At 36.9% G+C, this 20473-nt stretch overlaps 1 protein-coding gene across 1 annotated transcript in view; it reads left to right on the top strand.

The window, feature by feature from the left end:
- Positions 1-212: 212 nt before the first annotated feature.
- Positions 213-20473, top strand: part of PCDH17 (protocadherin 17) — a 105604-nt gene continuing 85343 nt past the window's right edge. The window contains exon 1 of the mRNA XM_052650293.1: positions 213-2783. Within this exon, the coding sequence (XP_052506253.1) occupies positions 213-2783 (2571 nt within the window). The remainder of the gene's footprint in view (positions 2784-20473) is intronic.

The raw sequence follows: 20473 nt of genomic DNA, 5'->3' as shown, positions 1-20473 counted from the left end.
TGCGGATGCTGTAGATCAACAGGTTCGGGGAACTTGTGCGGAATAAGGAGAGACCGCCGGGTGCCGCATCCCGGGAGCGGAAGGAAGAGAGGATCCAGAGACTTGTGGCTCGCGTCGGGCGCGTAAGCTGCGCCCGGGGCCCCAAGCTGGCGCGCACTCATCCGCTAGCCCCTCCAGTCCGGCTGCTTCTGCCAACACCCCGCCGGTCTGGGATGTACCTTTCCATCTGTTGCTGTTTCCTCCTCTGGGCTCCTGCCCTGACGCTCAAAAACCTGAACTACTCCGTGCCGGAGGAGCAAGGCGCCGGCACGGTGATCGGTAACATCGGCAAGGATGCTCGACTGCAGCCCGGGCTTCCGCCCTCAGAGCGAGGCGGCGGTGGTGGCGGGCGAAGCAAGTCTAGCAGCTATCGGGTGCTAGAGAACTCGGCGCCGCACCTGCTGGACGTGGAAGCGGACAGCGGGCTCCTCTACACTAAACAACGCATTGACCGCGAGTCTCTGTGCCGCCACAACGCCAAGTGCCAGCTGTCCCTCGAGGTGTTCGCCAATGACAAGGAGATCTGTATGATCAAGGTAGAGATCCAGGACATCAACGACAACGCTCCCTCCTTCCCCTCGGACCAGATTGAGATGGACATCTCAGAGAACGCAGCCCCGGGCACCCGCTTCCCGCTCACCAGTGCACACGACCCCGACGCCGGCGAGAACGGGCTCCGTACCTACCTGCTGACGCGCGATGACCACGGCCTGTTCGCGCTGGACGTCAAGTCCCGCGGCGACGGCTCCAAATTCCCAGAGCTGGTTATCCAGAAGGCGCTAGACCGCGAGCAGCAGAACCATCACACTCTGGTGCTGACCGCCCTGGACGGCGGCGAGCCGCCGCGCTCCGCCACGGTGCAGATCAACGTGAAGGTGATTGACTCGAACGACAACAGCCCCGTCTTCGAGGCGCCCTCCTACCTGGTGGAGCTGCCCGAAAACGCCCCGCTGGGCACCGTGGTCATTGATCTGAACGCCACCGACGCCGACGAGGGTCCCAATGGCGAAGTGCTCTACTCTTTCAGCAGCTACGTGCCCGACCGCGTGCGGGAGCTCTTCTCCATCGACCCCAAGACCGGCCTGATCCGGGTCAAGGGCAACCTGGACTATGAGGAGAACGGGATGCTGGAGATTGACGTGCAGGCCCGAGACCTGGGTCCCAACCCCATCCCAGCCCACTGCAAGGTCACGGTCAAGCTCATCGACCGCAACGACAACGCGCCGTCCATCGGTTTCGTCTCCGTGCGCCAGGGGGCGCTGAGCGAGGCGGCCCCGCCCGGCACCGTCATAGCCCTGGTGCGGGTCACCGACCGAGACTCGGGCAAGAACGGGCAGCTTCAGTGCCGAGTCCTGGGAGGAGGCGGACCGGGCGGCGGCGGCGGCCTTGGCGGCCCGGGAGGCTCCGTGCCCTTCAAGCTGGAGGAGAACTATGACAACTTCTTCACGGTGGTGACCGACCGCCCGCTGGACCGCGAGACCCAGGACGAGTACAACGTGACGATCGTGGCGCGGGACGGGGGCTCGCCTCCACTCAACTCTACCAAGTCGTTCGCCGTCAAGATTCTGGACGAGAATGACAACCCGCCTCGTTTCACGAAGGGGCTCTACGTGCTCCAGGTGCACGAAAACAACATCCCAGGAGAGTATCTGGGCTCGGTGCTGGCCCAGGACCCCGACCTGGGCCAAAACGGCACGGTGTCCTATTCCATCCTGCCCTCGCACATCGGCGACGTGTCCATCTACACCTACGTGTCCGTGAACCCCACCAACGGGGCCATCTACGCCCTGCGCTCCTTTAACTATGAGCAGACCAAGGCATTTGAGTTCAAGGTGCTTGCTAAGGACTCCGGGGCGCCCGCGCACTTGGAGAGCAACGCCACGGTGAGGGTGACGGTGCTAGACGTGAATGACAACGCTCCGGTGATCGTGCTGCCCACGCTGCAGAACGACACGGCCGAGCTGCAGGTGCCGCGCAACGCCGGTCTGGGCTACCTGGTGAGCACCGTGCGCGCCCTCGACAGCGATTTCGGCGAGAGCGGGCGCCTCACCTACGAGATCGTGGACGGGAACGACGACCACCTGTTTGAAATCGACCCATCCACCGGTGAGATCCGCACTCTGCACCCCTTCTGGGAGGACGTGACGCCAGTGGTGGAGCTGGTAGTGAAGGTGACGGACCACGGCAAGCCCACCCTGTCCGCGGTGGCCAAGCTCATTATCCGCTCGGTGAGCGGCTCCTTGCCCGAGGGCGTTCCCCGGGTGAACGGCGAGCAGCGCCACTGGGACATGTCGCTGCCGCTCATCGTGACCCTGAGCACCATCTCCATCATCCTCCTAGCGGCCATGATCACCATCGCTGTCAAGTGCAAGCGCGAGAACAAGGAGATTCGCACTTATAACTGCCGCATCGCCGAGTACAGCCACCCGCAGCTGGGCGGGGGCAAGGGCAAGAAGAAGAAGATCAACAAAAACGATATCATGCTGGTGCAGAGCGAGGTGGAGGAAAGGAACGCCATGAACGTCATGAATGTGGTGAGCAGCCCCTCCCTGGCCACCTCCCCCATGTACTTCGACTACCAGACGCGCCTGCCGCTCAGCTCGCCTCGGTCCGAGGTGATGTATCTCAAACCGGCCTCCAACAACCTGACTGTTCCCCAGGGCCACGCGGGCTGCCACACCAGCTTTACCGGACAAGGGACTAACGCGAGCGAGACCCCAGCCACGCGGATGTCCATAATTCAGGTAGGAGACTTTTAGCATCACTGGGACTTCACTTTCTTGCTGGCTTGGGGAGCTGTCCTGAAACCTTTGAAACAGGAAGAGCCACACTGCCAGCAGCTGTGAGAGGGGCACTTACTGAAAAGGATTTCCACTTTGGCCACTGCCTGCACAGCATAGTCTACACATAACCCCTCCCATGTGAATAGTCGAAAATTTATAAAATGTAAAATGTCTTACTTTTGTTGCATTTTAAACGTTTATTTTTTTTTTTTAATAAGTTTTAAAATGTTACCCGGGTTCAGTGTTCACAGTTAATTTTATTTTGCTGGTCTGCATTTCTCTCCACAACAGAGGATTACTAGAGTAGAATATTTTTTTCAGTTAATTCACTTAAAATTTTTGCATTTCATTAAAAAAAAATCTGATGGCATAAGAAACGTATTTCCCAATATTAAGTAGTTAACTACTTTTTAAAAGAAGCTAACTACTTAAGTACAGCATATCAACCAACAAGCCATCAGAATTTTCAGAGCCTGAATCAGTATCACTTTTAACCACCACCTCCCAGATCAGTGTTTCTATTTAAAAGGTATTCTAAAGGACACAAATCTTATTAATTCTTCAGCTGAAACTGCAGACAGTGCATTAGTGTAGCTTAAGCTTAGAAATGTGAATTATGCTCTGAAGATCTTTGAGAAACTTGAAAAAGTATAGGCTCTAAATATGACTTATATATACCTATGAAAAGTTTATATTTACTTTGTCCTATGATTTTCCTGATCTGTATCCTTAAAGTCCTTGAGAGATTAACAGAGTACACTAGAGGGGTGGTCTCATTCTTTACTGTGAAAACAGGAAGCAAAGTTGCACTAAAGGCACCTGTACCAAAAAGAATTCCAGGATGCATTTAGTTTGCATACTGCATATTTTCAGTATATCTAAGTGATATTTAATATATATCAGATAGTGGATTCACATTATTGGTATTTGAAAAAAACTAACTGACCCAGCATGGGCGCTAGCCTAACAAACGCAGTTGATTGTACTGTGTTTAGTTACTGCCTAATTTCTTTATCTACTATTGAGTTGTGTCACTAAACAAACTTAATTTTTGCTTTTCAGTGTGTGTTGCTAAAGATTACTCTGGATGAGCAATACTTGCAATTTGAAATTGAGTTTACTGAAAGTGACATTTTGGGAGGAAAATTAGTTTGGGGCAAATGAAAACAATTTACTCAGAATTTTGTGCTTTGAGAAAACAAATACCTTTTAGTGATACTTGACTCAGTAATGTTTTTATTATTAAAAACATTTATTATTATAAAACAGAGTAGTAGAATTTCATAATTTTATCATTTTAAACAGGAGTATAATAAATAGTAAAACTCAGCAAAACAGTGTCTTATAATATTTTAATGTCCTTGTAAATCAGACTCATACTGAAGACTACTGAATACTAGAGTATCCACTGTAATTTTAAATCCCATTTTTTACAGTGTTTACTATACACTTGTAATTATGATTTTTGGAGATCTCTATAAAACTGAACAAGAAATTTCTCCCATGAAAAATTATAGTTTCTGTGAAAGTCTGTGTGTAAAACTGGTATTTATGATAATTTCTATAAATACACTTGTTATATACTTTTCTTATAGTTTTACCATTGACAGTTAAGGAGCTATCACAGAGGATTAATGCTTAATCTTCCACTTCAAGTGCTATGAATTGAATTCTTATTCAATGTCCAATAAGAATGAAGTTTGTGCAGTGAAATCCTCAGCAAGCCTGATTCCTGATCAGTTAGGGAGGAGCAATCTTGGGTGGAAGTACCCAGGAGGCTTTGATGGACAGGGGTCCCTGTGCAGTGTTTACACCATACTGTTCGTGAATCTGGCCATTGCCCGAGGGACAGATGATGATGATTCCTCTCATTAGCAGTAAAACTTGAGCCAGAGCAAATCACACACAGATACCACACACACACACACACACACACACACACACACATACACAAGGCTGGGGAGAGAGAGTTTAAACAGAAAACAAAGGAGGCAAACTTCCTTATTTTCCTGCTATTCCCTTTCTTCTAGAATCTTACTTCATGATATAAAGACACAGGATAAGTTTAAGTTCTTGAAATGGTTTCCAGACTGGCTCAGTTGCCCATATTGTTTCTACCTTGGTAGTTTTTGCAGTCTTATAAGGGATGCCTTTTAAGTTCCTAATATGTTAATTTCCTTTCAAGTGTGTCAGGTTTTTCTCAGTGCCTATTATGGGGAACAGAGTAAATTGAGTACAGTGACCTTTTTTTCTTTCTTTTTTAAACTAGTGTGCTGCAAACACTTTGTGCTGAAGTGACAAGCTCAAATTAAAGTGTTCAGGCATCCCATATTCTTGTTTCAAGTTCATTTATTAGTGTGTATTTATTTAACACAACCTGCTGGCGAAACATACTATTAAACCTGTGTATTTCTGAAGGAAGAATTTTAATCCACAGAATAAAGATGAAGTAGGAGCTATTGGGTCTGGTTTATCTTTATTTTCCAGCATCTTGGGTGCTGTTTAGAATATTCCCAGTGTATTTCTATTGATGAAATGAAAAAAAAAATCATACTGTTTTGAGATACACTGTTAAAGGGTGGTGAAATGAAATTTAGTAACTTTGGGATTTATAAGACTCATGTTACAACTCAAATTAAAATTTGTCAGAAGATTTTGTGTGAGTTGCAGGCTCTAAAATTTTAGGATTAATATCTATAGATTTTTCAGCATGAATTTTTATTGAGAATAGATGCCGAAAAATCATGTAAGCTGGTGTAAATACAGTGGTTTGTGAAAAAGTATTGTATTGCAGATTTTCTTCAAGTTGCTCAGCCCATGTAAAGTCAGTCTATAAAATGTTCAAACAATTTGCTAGTGATTAAAACATCCTCAGTAGTGTGAATCAGAATACAATATTATTATAGTGAAATATCTTATTAACTTTAAAGCCACAAAAGTAATTTGGAATAAAACAGGAACACAGATTTTGTGGTCAGTTAGACAAATAGATTATTAGACAAATTTATAAAAGCACTCTTCATCAGAGCAGTTTTCATGTGAATTATTTCATAGTTTAGTATGAGAATCTAAAATCAAGTGGAGGTCATTACTAATTGTCACGAGTTACTGCTAATCGTGACTTATCAAGAATTACTTATTAGGTAACCAGGTAAATTTTCCACAGATATTTTCAGTGATGGCCTGGTTGCGAAGAGGAAGGAGGCTAGGGACTTCTCACTGGTGGGAGAATTTCCAGTTTTGTTTAAACATTTGTGTTTTCAGTTGTTTTTTTTTTTTTTTTTTTTTTGATAGCACATAAAATGTAGTCATCTTAATATGCTGTCATAGAAGAAAATATGTTGAGCCAATAGAATAAGATATACTAAAATAAATTTTTGAAAGGAATACATTCTTATACAGTGTTTTACAGTTCAATTTTAAAAGATTCACATTCTGGTTGACTTTAGACTTTTATCCTAGAAGAGGAAATCCTTTTGATATACCTGGATGGCCTTTTCAATAAAAGTGAATTAAACATATGAAAATACCTTCAGTCAATCCAAATATATAAAAATGAGATTGAGGCATATAGGACTCTAGTATCATAATGTAGATAATAAAGTCAGTATCTTAGAATGAAAGGGTGAAAGACAAAATACATCTTTCCTAGCAACATTAACCGTTGTCTGTCTTATTCCTAGTTCTCTAAGAGATTTTTGGCTTGGGGCCCAGATGAGTTCTCAAGACCACAATTTTCAAAACTGCATACTCTGGTATGGAAGGCATTTCAGTAACAAGCACAAAATATGTGAATAATTTTTTTTTCATTCATGATTTTAAAGAATCTTTTGCAGTGTTATTCCAAGACAAAACCGTTTTATTAGTTACATGCACTTATTTCCATAAACTTGATATACGTCTCTATTTCTAGGGTTTGTGATGGGCTGAGTAAGAACGGAATATCCCTATCTTACTGCATGCCTCTAGAATTATCTTGTCCAGTTTCATTTTTTAAAGTTTTTTTTAAAAGATAGTTTTACGTTCTATTTCAAATTCATGTGAATACACAATCACAAAGCATATCTTTCTGTTTTTGAAGTTGAAGTGTTAGTCTCTCCGTCATGTTCAACTCTGCAACCCCACGGATTGTAGCTCACCAGGTTCCTCTGTCCATGGCATTCTCCAGGCAAGAATATTGGAGCGGGTTGCTATTCCCTTCCTCAGGGGATCTTCCCAAACCAGAGTTTGAACCTGGGTCACCTGCATTATAGGCAGATTCTTTACCATCTGAGCCACCAGGGAAGCTGGCTTCCTGTTTTTACTATATATTAAAAATAGTATGAATAAAGTGGGGGTAAACTTCAAAAGTTAACTCAGCAGTTAAGGTGGATACGCAGCAGTTTGAGTTTCTTTGGAGAAGAGTTTAAAATTCAAATTATTATCATTCTTAATATGTTATTATTTTTTTTCTTAGTTTTCTGTTTGCTTTTGAAAATCTCAGCTGCAGTGTAAATCTGTGTACATTTCTCTATTTTATAATAAATTTTTTTAAAAAGTCATAATATTTTTACTATATGAACTAGAACCCCGAAGCTCAGTTTTAGTATCAGCTGATCTAACTGCTCATGAGGTAATAGTTTCTTTAACCAATATTTTTTAGTTTTCAAAAACATTTTTAAAATATTAACTAGATAGTAGTTTATTATCTTTAAGGTCTTATTCTTACATCTTTATCAGTCTTTTAAAATGTAAAAGTAAGATGATTTTTAATTTTATTTAAGTTCTTTGAGTGACTTCTACAATTTTTCTTGAATTCTATGAGTGAATTTTGTAATATCAATAAATGCTATTATATAGAAGTCTGCACAGAGGATTTTATTCTTGGCATCATCTTGTTAGTTAAGGCTGTGTGCAATCATGAAATATAGCAGGCCATACAAAAGCATGCTCTAAAGTTCCTATTTCAACTACTTGAACATATTTTTAGTCAAAAATATAAATTTACATGTTCTAAAGCATTATCTGTTGCCTATCACTATATTGATCAAGTCAAAGTCAAAAACTAAAATAAGAACATATTTTCTAAAACCTTTTCTTTATAAAGTTGCTCTTATAGTACATTTTATTTACTTTTTTATGATGCATAGATACACATTTATATATGAGGTTAAACTAAGTTATTTTAAAAATAATCCCAAATATTATCTCTTAAAAGACTAAGAAATATACATATTTAAATCTGAGGATAAATATTTAATATTGTTGAAAAGGGTAACATTTATACTTCATCATGTTTCACTACTATTGTCCGGTTTCAAATTTTTCACTGTTAGTGCTGCTTATGTAATAAATGCGGTAGAAATACATCTATATAAGTAAGAGATGTAAATTAAGAAAATATTTTTAAAAATTTAAGGTTAATAAAGGTTTACATGCCTTAATTCAGTAAAGGCTGGCTCTGCTCATATTTATGAAAATGTGAACAATCAAACTTCCTGGCAAAATTAATGTATGCATGTACATGTGTATATGTCCTTACATTTTCAGTATAATGTATATAAAGGGTCAAGCACAAACATTAGCCCATTTTAATACTTTTTTATTTCAAAGGTAGTTTTCTTTTCTAGGATGAACTCAAACCTTTGTTTTTCCTTGAAAATATTTTTAAGCTTGATAATCTCACTGTTTAAAGCTTCAAACATTTTGAAGTTCCTTAAAATAGAGGCAGTTATTCCAGAGTAGTTCAGGAACAACTGGCTTTCAGTGGACAGTAGGTTGGAGTTTATGTAGATTGGGGCTTCCCTGGTGGCTCAGATGGTAAAGAATCTGCCTGCAATGCGGGAAACCCAAGTTTTCTGATTCTCCAGGTAGTGTGGTGGGGTGTCTAGAGGCACTGTGAGAGTATATGCTGGGAGCCTGCTGATGAAACCAGAGAGGAAAGTGAAGCTACTGGAACTGGTCTCATGCCAGTCAGGAGGTGAAACTTAACTCCCCTATGCTGAGAAGTCTTGCAATACACTCAATAGTGGGTAAATTTTTACAAATGCACCTGCTAATTGTGATTTTAGTCATTGCTTCAGAATGTATTCCCCTCAGTGATGCTTCTGTTTAATAAATCCCACTGGGCTAAGCCATCTTTTAGTAAAGTCACTGGGGAGAGGGTTTTTTTTTTTTTTTTTTTCTATTGAATTCCTTCAACCAATGACTGTCTATTTGCTAGAGACTAACATAATGGTCATCTTGCCTATCAATTTGAAGATAGTGTTGACTTCTGACACCCATCTACAAAACACTTTTAAATCTTCATTGGACCTACACTAACCTATTGTCAACCCGTTTTAGCAAAGGAGATGTTGACAAGAATTCCCTTCAAAGCACACAGTATTTTACAGTTAGTCATAGCTTTCACCACTAGCTTTGACAGTGATGTATTGCTATCCTTTGGTCTCCTGAAATAAATTATCTCATAATAAAGAAGTTCTTAATGGCATCAACATTCTGTCCTGTGACTAAGCAGAAGCCTGTTCTTGCATCCTTGCTACTGCAGAAGTATAAATTCAATATTTTTAAGGTAAAGCAAAAAAAAAAAAAAAAAAGATGTAACAAAATACAGATGCAAAGTTGTGGAGTGTGGGTGGCCCTTTTCACTCTTATGCACTGTGTTCTTCCAGTAACAGACTGTAAAATTGGTTTCAGACAGTGTTTGAGAGAATCTATTGATACACATGTGACATACTTCTATTTGTTCTGATTACTGGTATTTGTAGGCTCTGCCCTGGATCTATTCCAAGGAGTTCTATTGTAGTGAAATGACTCTTACAGTTCATTGAGCATCTAGCATAACTGTGCTAAATATGATTGGCACGTTTGCATATATTTATTCAAAAAATAAGACAGTTAAACAGCATAATTATGGGAAAATGAATCATAACAATAAAAGACCATTTAAGTTAACAAGCTTTGTGATCAAAGGATAAATACAGGTTGGATAAATTAGACTTTAGATGTAACTAATCTACATAAATAGACTTTGTTCTGATTAGGGGAATGGAATATATTAAAATAATTTAATGGTATAAGAAATGCATTTTATTTCATACATTATGAAATATTTAAAGATTTGAGTTATTTTCTTTATATTTCTGTTCTCTGAAATGGTCATGAACCATATTTGTGTTGAATGAAAAACAGGCAAGGTAAAGATGGCTATTATCTTGTAAATTTATTTGGTAGAATACACGACGTAAGAAAAATATTTATTTTTTAGGCTTGTAATATTTTTGATTGATTTTTAATTAGTTAAGCATATTAAAGGGCCCATTTAAAGGAAAATTTCTTGTTTACTTCTTTTATCAACTAGAAGCAGCCTTTGTAGAATATGAAAGTGTGAATATTAAAGCTCTATTTCATGTTTTCAAAGCTATATATTCATAATCGTTTCATAGATATATGCTGTTTTCAAGAAACACCGGATACATGTTTGTAAATTTCCAGCAACTGTGGTGCTTAGGTATGCTTTCTTAAGCTTTACTTGGTGGTAACATTAAAAAGGTAATTTAAGCATAAGTCATCAACTGGTATACTTTTACAATATTTCTACCTGAGTCAGTAATCATTGTTAAGCAATGATTGGGTCATACTTATACCTAGAATTTTCAGGTCCTCCAATTCAGTAAAACTCAAAGTAAAATATATACATGTATCCCAAATTTTGATAGCTTTTATAAAGCAGAATCATAATTATTTTATTATAGGAAGAAATGTTCACAGGGTCAAAATTTCATTTTTATTTGTATTATCCAATTTTAGACAATCAATGTCTTAGAAAAATTTTTAATTTTTATTTATGTGCAGAACAAACATTTGTATCTGTTTCAAAATGCAAAGCTATAGTTTTCACCCTTATGATATATTATTCCTTTTATTTTCACAGATTCCCATGTAAAAACCTTTGCTAAAAGCTCTTCATTTTATTTTGCACACAGTATATTTTAACAGAATATACTGAGATTATTTTAGGACTGAATGTTTGATAGATTTTTGCTATTTTTCCACAACACCAGAGCAACTGCATATGCAGAACTGATATATATATATATATATATATATATATATATATATATATATAAATATATGTAAACAACTCACTTATAATTGCCACAAGAAGGATTATCCATCCACAGTATGAGGTTACCAAAATGCACTTCTACTGATGTCCCTATTATAGGTAACAGTAAGAAGTTAGAATGTTTGAGAGATAATATGTTTAAAATCTTAGAAAAACTTGCTAGAAAAAATGTTATCCTTTAGTATTTGTGAGAAAAAAAAAGATAGCTTCAAAAAGGGAATATTTTCCATTTCAAATTTGGCAATTGCTTAGTTATACATCTTTATATAAATATTAGTTATAAAAATTTCTGGGCAACTTGAAAAATAATTAGTTTTGATTTCAATATTCTATCAGCAAAAACCAGGAAATTGCTTGATATTGGTGACTTCTATTACTGTGTCTTCTTAAGACACACAATTTCTATTTTGCTTTGGCAGTTTTGCATCTGTTTTAAAATAGTTTATCCCAAATCAACTTAATGCACTAAGAATGTGAATAAGAGGAGCCATAAACCATGAAAAATGAAAGATAAATCAACCATCTATCATTACAAGCATTCCCATTAAGATAGAATTAAAGATTCTGTGCAAATTTGCCTTCACATAGTTTTAAGGCAAGACGCTTGATTGCTTTATGTTTATTATTTTAGCTTTGGAAGACCTTGTGTAACATTAATGAATTGTTTTTTCTTTTTGTTTTAGACCTACCCTTACTCTCTTACTTTAATCTTGATTGATTAAATCAGAAATTTCTGATTGATAAGAAATGTTTGGAGATATAGGTGACTCTTAGCTGGCATGGCATAGGCACAGAGTGCATTTGTCATTTTAGGAGCAATATATTGGTGCTAATGCATGAATCTAAATGTAGGATAAAGACATTTTATTGAGAGAAGATATTATATGAAAAATAGGAAATATTTTGATACAATACATAGGTTGAAAAAAATAGTTTATGACCTTATACTTTAAGTGTTGGCAGATGCATGGATAGTAATTATTAGATAAATTTCCAGATCCTGACCTTCTAGGAAGATAGTATTTATTCTTAGATGATAATAAGGCCAAAAATAAGTGAACTATCTTAGTAAACAAATCCCACTCCCAGTCAAGATAAGGTTACTGACAAAAGTAACCTCGCAGTGTGGCCCTCACATCAGCTGTGCTAATACCAACAAATGAAGCAAAATGACTAAGCTGGGAGAAACAAGACAGGGAATACATTTAAGGAGACTTATTTTTTTTTTTTTTCTGATTTTGAGCAATAGGTTTTCCATGATTTTTTTTTTTTATAATTGAGACAATTACATAGTAATTTGGGTTAGAATGCATGCCCAGTTCCCTGTTTCAAAACCCAATTTGTTACCACCTGTGGCTATTTCTATTAAAAAAAAAAAGAAACATAATTACTATGAGTCTCAGCAGTCTTAGAGTAAATTTTGCAATTACAATGCTTCCCTTGGGCAGATGTGTGAAAATGGCAGATTAATTCCTGCCAGGATCTTTCTGTTCCTTGCGCATTTTTAGTTTTGGTGTTGCCTGCTTATTAGAGTGGCTCTGTTTGGTCTGGTTAAAGGTTATGTCAGTGTTTCCATAATAAATCTCTAGAAATGAAGATTCACAAGTCAGCCATTAAATTTTGCCTTAGGTGAAAAGTTGACATGTAACGTCTCAGCAAAGGAGTAGTTATTATTTTCCATCACACTCTGTTGCTGGGTTAAGTTTGAAGTAAATGGTAGCAGGACCATTTGGCAGTGTTGAAAAAGTAGGACTTAGACTAGCAGTCAAAAAGAAAAGTGCAGCCTTTTGACCTATGAAATAATATCTAATCAACAGCTGATGGAAGTATTTTAATTCTGTGCTTCATCTCTAGCTACTTAATGTATAAGATTTTTAAACAGCCACAATAAAAATATTGAGGCTGGATAGCTAATAAGAGATTTAATACTCCATCAATTTCCATTCATTCCTTCTTTTCATTATGATGTATTAAGTGAAATTGTTAGACACTCAGTCATGTCCGGCTCTGCAACCCCATGGACTGTAGTAGCCCACCAGTCTCTGTCCGTGGAATTCACCAGGCAAGAAGACTGGAATGGGTTGCTATTCCCTTCTCCAAGGGATCTTCCCTACCCAGAGATCAAATCCTGGACTCCTGCATTGCAAGCAGATTCTATACTATCTGAACCACCAGGGAAGCCCTGAGATGTGTAAACTATATTCTTAATAAAGACCTAATTGATTTACACACAAATTAACTAATGTTATTAAGTTTGAATAGCTTTGAATCTCTGGCTCAGTGTTATAACTCTATTTAACCGCTGCGATGCATGGGGTTGCAAAGAGTCGGACACGACTGAGCGACTGAACTGAACTGAACTGAAGTTAATTTATCACAAAGTAGTCTAGATAGGAGAATAGTTGAAGACAGTGATCACATCCATCTTGTTTGTCTTTGTAGTTGACAGACCTTAACATAGTTTAATACATAGTAGGCACTTAAAATATGACTTATTTGTGATGTCATATGATCACTGATCAGATGTGAGCTGGGGCTTAGATTCAAACCTAGAAGTTATTCAGGTCAAAGCTAAGGTTGTTTATAGAAACATGCTGAAATATTGATCTGTTGGTAAATAATGTATTTGAAGGTGGCCTATTTGATAATTTTTATTCATAGTTATTACTTTTTTAATAACTGCAATGAAAATCTCTATAAGTTATACTGATAATATTGCCAGTCCATGGGAAAAAAACAGGAGGTCAAGGTTCACAATTTCCACAATATGTTTATATTTACATCTGTAGGTTTATCAATATGGGCTTCTCAGGTGGCACTAGTGGTAAAGAACCCACTTGCCAATGAAGGAGACAAGAGATGAAAGTTCAATTCCTGGGTCGGGAAGATCTCCAGAGGAAGACATGGCAACCCACTCCAGTGTTCTTGCCTGGAGCATCCCATGGATGGAGGAGCCTGGTGGCCTACAGTCCATAGAGTGGCAAAGAGTCAGACATGACTGGGGTGACTTAGTATACTGGCATACGTAAATATAAATATATATATATATGTTATCTCTAATTTACATCATATCAACAGAAACAGTATTGGTCAGAATATCTTTCTTTTTTTCTATTACTTGGTATGGTTTATAAAATATCAAAACTATGCAATTCAGATGTTATATGTTATATATTTTAAGGCTTTGAAAACCCCACAGCTGTAGTAAACTAAGAAAGTAGAGATTTTCCTGTCAGTGCAGTGGTGAAGAATCCACGCTATAATGTAGGGGACACGGGTTCTATCCCTAGCTGAGAAACTAAGGTCCCGCACACTATTGAGCAGCTAAGCCTGTGTATCACACCAGATAAACTTAATAAAGACTAAAAAAAGAAATTAATGTGATCCTTTTTTCTATGTTTTAATTTTAAGATAATTATATATATAGACTCCATAAAATATACTTATTTTCTAAATTAATTTTTAATAAAATGAAATTATAGATAAATGGTAACTAGTAAATTTTGATTAAATTTATTTGTATTTATTGACATCTAATTTTATGAGTTAATCATTTTCATACCAGCCATTTGCCATTTATAAATGGGAGAAGAAAATCACTATGGGCAGTTATCAAATTCATGTAGTAATAATAACCCAATTTACAAAACATTTCTTAAAATTTCAGAATCTATCTTATGTAGGTGATACGATATTTCAGTTCACATATTGGGGAAACATAAACTACACATTCATGTAAACAATATTTTCCCATTTCAGTAGGGTTGTTTAAAATGCATCCACACTCTTCAGAGTTGTTCAAGCCATATTCATTAATTCAAGAGTAAGTCATGAAATATTTTAAAGAGCTCTTAATTGAAATACTTTACTGCCAGTGCAGGAGATACAAGAGACGCAGGTTTAATCCTTGTGTTGGGAAGATCCTTTGGAGTAGGAAATGGCAACCCATTCCACTATTCTTGCCTGGAAAATCCATGGACAGAAGAGCCTGGTAGGTTACAGTCCGTAGAGCTGAAGAGTCAGACAGACTAAATGCACACATGCATACACATGTTGCTTTTAAACTACTACAGGACTTAATTACTATTTATCTGAATTTTAAATTTTGATGGAAAATTCAGGTCAAACAATTAGGAGGCTTGGTGGAATAAAGGCTTCAAGCAGAATGAGCTTTCACACCATATTACAAATTTAATTATCCTCATTTGACAGAAGAGTCGAGATTCAAAGTTAAGGAAAAAAACAATGGAAAGGAGCATAGAAATATACATTTAGGAAGTTCAGAATTCGCTGTCAACTCTCATTTATGAAAAAGCAAAAGACTTTCATAAAGAGTAAACTAACAGTGTCAAATATTACATCAGTTAGCCTATGAATAATAAGTTCTCAGAGGGGATATTTATATTCATAATTATATAAACATTATAGTTCAAGTCCATCTGTAAATTCACCCTGGAATATTTGTTATTTGAGGGAAAGAAGGCCCATCAACAGTCAGTGCTATTCTATCCAGATGAGCAGTCAGGCTGGGTCTTGATTCATGGCACTATTAGATATCAAAGGCCCATGTATCCAGGGCAGACATTCTCCTACACAGTGGATCCAAGCTGGACCTGAAATATTAATATTTCATAATCTGTCTGAATTTTAATTCTTTCCAGAATGTGCTTGTTCTTGAACTATCATACATGCTTTTTTTTTTTTTTTTTTTTTTTTAAGAATACAGCTGAGAAATCTTCTGGAAACGTGACTTCCAAATAATGTTGGTAGAATGTGAATGTTTTGCAAATATACTAGTTTTCATGAGTTTAATTTCTTTTCACATAAACCAAATAATCTAAACACCTGTGTCATCTGTTTATAAATTTCTCAAAAAGTTGTTTAAATAACTGAAAAGTATCATCAAAGCACATAATTTGAGTGAAGCAAATGGAAAGAAATTATTGCTTATATTTTATACTGATCTGTTCTAATTTTTTTCTTCCTATCTTTGCCCTCTGGTATCTTTTCTGTGATATCCATTCAGAAAACATATTTTTACATAGATAGCTTAAGAACATTCTACATTTATGTATAACTTAAATATTTTAAAATATGTATATTTAATATATTTATATATAATATATATTTATATATTTAATATATATTTTAATATACTTAAAAGAAATATATATATGTATGTATATAGGTTGAAGAGACCATGGTGGAATTTCTCACCAAATTACTACTTAACTCTACAGTTGCCCATCAGTATCTGTGGGGGGTATATTCTAGGACATCTTGAATTCCAAAATTTAAAGATGCTCAAGTCCCATATATAAAATGGTTTAGTAATTACGTGTAGCCTACACATATCCTTCCATGTACTTTAAATTATCTCTAGATTACTCACAATACCAAAGGCAATGTAAATCCTATGAAAATAGTTGTAAATATAATGTAAATGCTAGGTTAATAGTTGGAGCTTACAGGAAATTCAGGTTTTGTTTTTTGGAACTTAACTGGAATTTTTTTCCCCCAAATGCTTTTTGTTTGAGATTGGTTGAATCTGAGGATGTGTGACCTGACAATACGAAGAGCTGACCATATGTACATTTGGACTTAAGATCATGTAGTTGATTTTACATAGTGGAGCTGTACAGGGGTACATTGAATTTCAGATGGATTGGATTCAAAGTACTATGTTTGGCATCATTAAAATGCACCTCATAGACAAGATACATTTATTTAGTTAAAACTAAAAAGCTTCTTATTTCCTTTAATCTAGACTTGAGTGTATATTTTAAGAAGTAAAGTGTTGATATTCTTTTTATATAAAAATGATAAAATGAACCTCTCCACATGACTCCCTCATTTTGTTCTTCAGGCAAGAGTGTGCTCTATTGAGATATAGTAGAGAAAGGATTCTCCATCTGCCACTCCTGAAAATAGAATGCTTAGCTATTTACCTCTTGATAAATCTTCTTTATTTATTTATGACTATATAAGTCAGAGAAATAGACTAACATATCAGTTCCTAATATAAAGAAAGGAAATTTATAGTTAAACTTTGTCAACAAATTCTTTAAAGTTATTTTCATTTGAAATTTCCTGTTAAGCTTCAGTGAACTGCTTTATTTAAATAGTCTTCGTTTAACTAGAGAAATTTAATCTCCAAGGACACATCTGTTATTTAATTATATTATAGGTTGGGTTTTGTTTGGTGGAAGTGTGGGATGCAAAGGTGCTAGGGGTTGGAAAAGAAAAGGGGCTCTAATTCAGTATCCCCAGGTAATATGATATAATAATTGGCAAATGGAGATATCATTTCAGTTGGTTAATTGTAATAAACCTATTATCTTGTTAGAGGATTAAAGTAGAATCAACATGTTGGGAAATAGATAAAAGGTGCATGAAAGCACTTAAAATTTAATCATTAGATTTTATGGCACCCATCTGCTCCCAGGAAATATAATTGGAAATTTGATTCATTGACCTTTAGCTGCCATTTTGGATCATAGTTCCAAAGTCGATGTTTTCAAGTTGGATATTTGAAGTTAATTTGATCAGAACCATACTCAGTACATTTTTAACTCAATTACCTTTTTGAACAAAATTTCAAAAAATAAAATCAGGCTTAATGGCTGGTGTGTATTCGACAATAGCATCAGCATAGTTGTTTAATTCTGGATCTGGTTAAAGCAACTAATGTTCAACTTCATTAAGGTTTCTCTTAACTGAAAGAACTGACAAACTTTTTATGTTGCTTTATTCACAAACTCCTACTTCTCATTAATTATTCTCCAGATCTATATTACACTAATGTATAGTTACAACATCCAATTACACTAAAATTACCTACCATGACATATGAAAAAACAGTATTTAGTAAAACAGGTGATTATCCTTAATTAAAAAACAATTTGCACTTCTCAAGCCCCTTATGCCAACATAAATATGATGCTACAGAACCCTCCTAAAATATTTCTTACACTTCACTCAGAAGAGTGAAATGTAATACAATTACATGCCTAACAGAAAAAATAATTATGTAAATTGATCATGATTTCTTGTCAGTGTTTGTACACTGCTCTGTTCACTGAAGTTTATGTAACTTGGAAAAGAATCGCGATTAAACAGGTGTTTCTTCAGCCTTTGAGATCAAATTTCTGAAATATTTATATAGTGATGAGCCAGATGTACAAAGCTTAACCTTATAATCCCATTTCGCAGCTTTTCCAAATACTTGGAAACTTGTTAAGTATGAAGCTGATTATTTTGGCAGCATAGTTCCATTAATAGGATTCAGATCTTCCTTATTTACAAGCGAGAGCTGTTAATGTAATCTAGTATATTAAGTTGACATGGAAACTGAAAAAGAATCCATTTAAGGGTTCACTGACAGGGAAGGGTTTCTCTAAAGCTCTTTTTATTGTGTGTGTTTTTTTTTTTTTTAATTAACTTCTGTTAGAAAACACATGGTACAGGTGAATGAAGTAAGTGTTTTAGGTACTATGCTACTACTTTGGTGTGAAGCAACTATTACTCTGATTTCTCATACTTTTATCATAATCTTGATATATACCAAATATGACAATGTATCCGCCGTTTAAAAATATCCCCTTCAGCATCATCTCAGTTGTAAAGCCTTGCGTGTCATTTGACATGTGAAATTATTTTAAATGCACTTATGCTTTTTTAATGAATAGAGGCAACAGAGAGTAATGTAATAATGTGTCATGATTTTCATTTTGCTTATTTATTGGTTCTGCAATAGTAGATGGAGAAATTATTGTTATGCTTTCAGTTTGAGCTGTTTATGCACCATGCAACTAGGTGCACCATTTCATATTTGTGACATTCTGTCCTCTCAAGAAAAGAGAGTATCAAGATTCTTAAATCAAATTAGACTAGGAAGAGTTTTTATACTTTGTCTTTTTTTTTTCTTTCTTTCTTTTTTTTTTTTAACTTTATTTTACTTTACAATACTCTATTGGTTTTGCCATACATTGAGATGAATCCACCATGGGTGTATACAAGCTCCCAATCCTGAATCCCCCTCCCACCTCCCACCCCATATCATCTCTCTGGATCATCCCCATGCACCAGCCCCAAGCATCCTGTATCCTGCATTGAACATAGACTGGCGATTCGTTTCTTACATGATAGTATACATGTTTCAGTGCCATTCTCCCAAATCATCCCACCCTCTCCCTCTCCCTCAGAGTCCAAAAGTCCATTCTACACATCTGTGTCTCTTTTGCTGTCTTGCATACAGGGTCATCATTACCATCTTTCTAAATTCCATATATATGTGTTAGTATACTGTATTGGTGTTTTTCTTTCTGGCTTAATTCACTCTGTAAAATTGGCTCCAGGTTCATCCATCTCATTAGAACTGATTGAAATGTATTCTTTTTAATGGCTGAGTAATACTCCATTGTGTATATGTACCACAGCTTCGTTTGCTTTTTTTTTATACTAAGTGCATAGCTTTTGTAAACTACCTGACTCTGCTTGAATAATAAACTCATGCTCCTTCAGAGAGAGGAAAAACCTGTTTTTCAAACTATATGTGACCACCCAATTCCCTATTTCATAAAGTAGGAAAAAGGAAACAGACTATCAGTGACTAGAACAATTCTTCAGCTTTTTATCTCTCTTGGGAAATTTATCTATTTTGCATCTTATATTTATAAAAAATGTGTCTAATGAACCAAAAATAAAGAGACATAATATTCTTAACATTGCTACTCATCAAGAAAAGGCAAATCAAAACCCTTCAGCTCACAGCTGTCAGAATGGCTACCATCAAAAAGAACACAAATAACACGTTTGCAAGAACGTGGAGAAAAGGGAACCCTATACACTGTGGATGTGAATGTAAACTCGGTGCAGCCACTATGAAAGACAGTATGGAGGGTTCACAAAAAACTAAGACTAGAACTACCACATGGCCTAGCAATTCCACTCCTGGCTATATATCTGCAAAAAAAATTTTTTTTAACCCACTAATTTGAATATATATATACACCTCATTGTTTATAGATCATAGCAGCATTATTTAATATTGCCAAGATTTGAAAGCAACCTAAGTGTCTATCAACATATAAATGACCATTAAAAAGAATACATTTGAATCAGTTCTGATGAGATGGATGAAACTGGAGCCGATTATACAGAGTGAAGTAAGCCAGAAAGAAAAACACCAATACAGTATACTAATATATATGGAATTTAGAAAGATGGCAATGACGACCCTGTATACAAGACAGCAAAAAGACACAGATATGTCTAACGGACTTTTGGACTCAGAGGGAGAGGGAGAGGGTGGGATGATTTGGGAGAATGGCATTGTCACATGTATACTATCACATAAGAATCGAATCGCCAGTCTATGTACGATGCAGGATACAGCATGCTTGGGGCTGGTGCACGGTGATGACCCAGAGAGACGTTATGGGGAGGGATGTGGGTGGGGGGTTCATGTTTGGGAACGCATGTACACCCGTGGTGGATTCATGTCAATGAATGGCAAAATCAATACAGTATTGTAAAGTAA

Source organism: Budorcas taxicolor, chromosome 12, assembly GCF_023091745.1.
Source record: "Budorcas taxicolor isolate Tak-1 chromosome 12, Takin1.1, whole genome shotgun sequence".
NCBI lineage: Eukaryota > Metazoa > Chordata > Mammalia > Artiodactyla > Bovidae > Budorcas > Budorcas taxicolor.
This window is presented reverse-complemented; position numbering and strand designations above follow the sequence as displayed.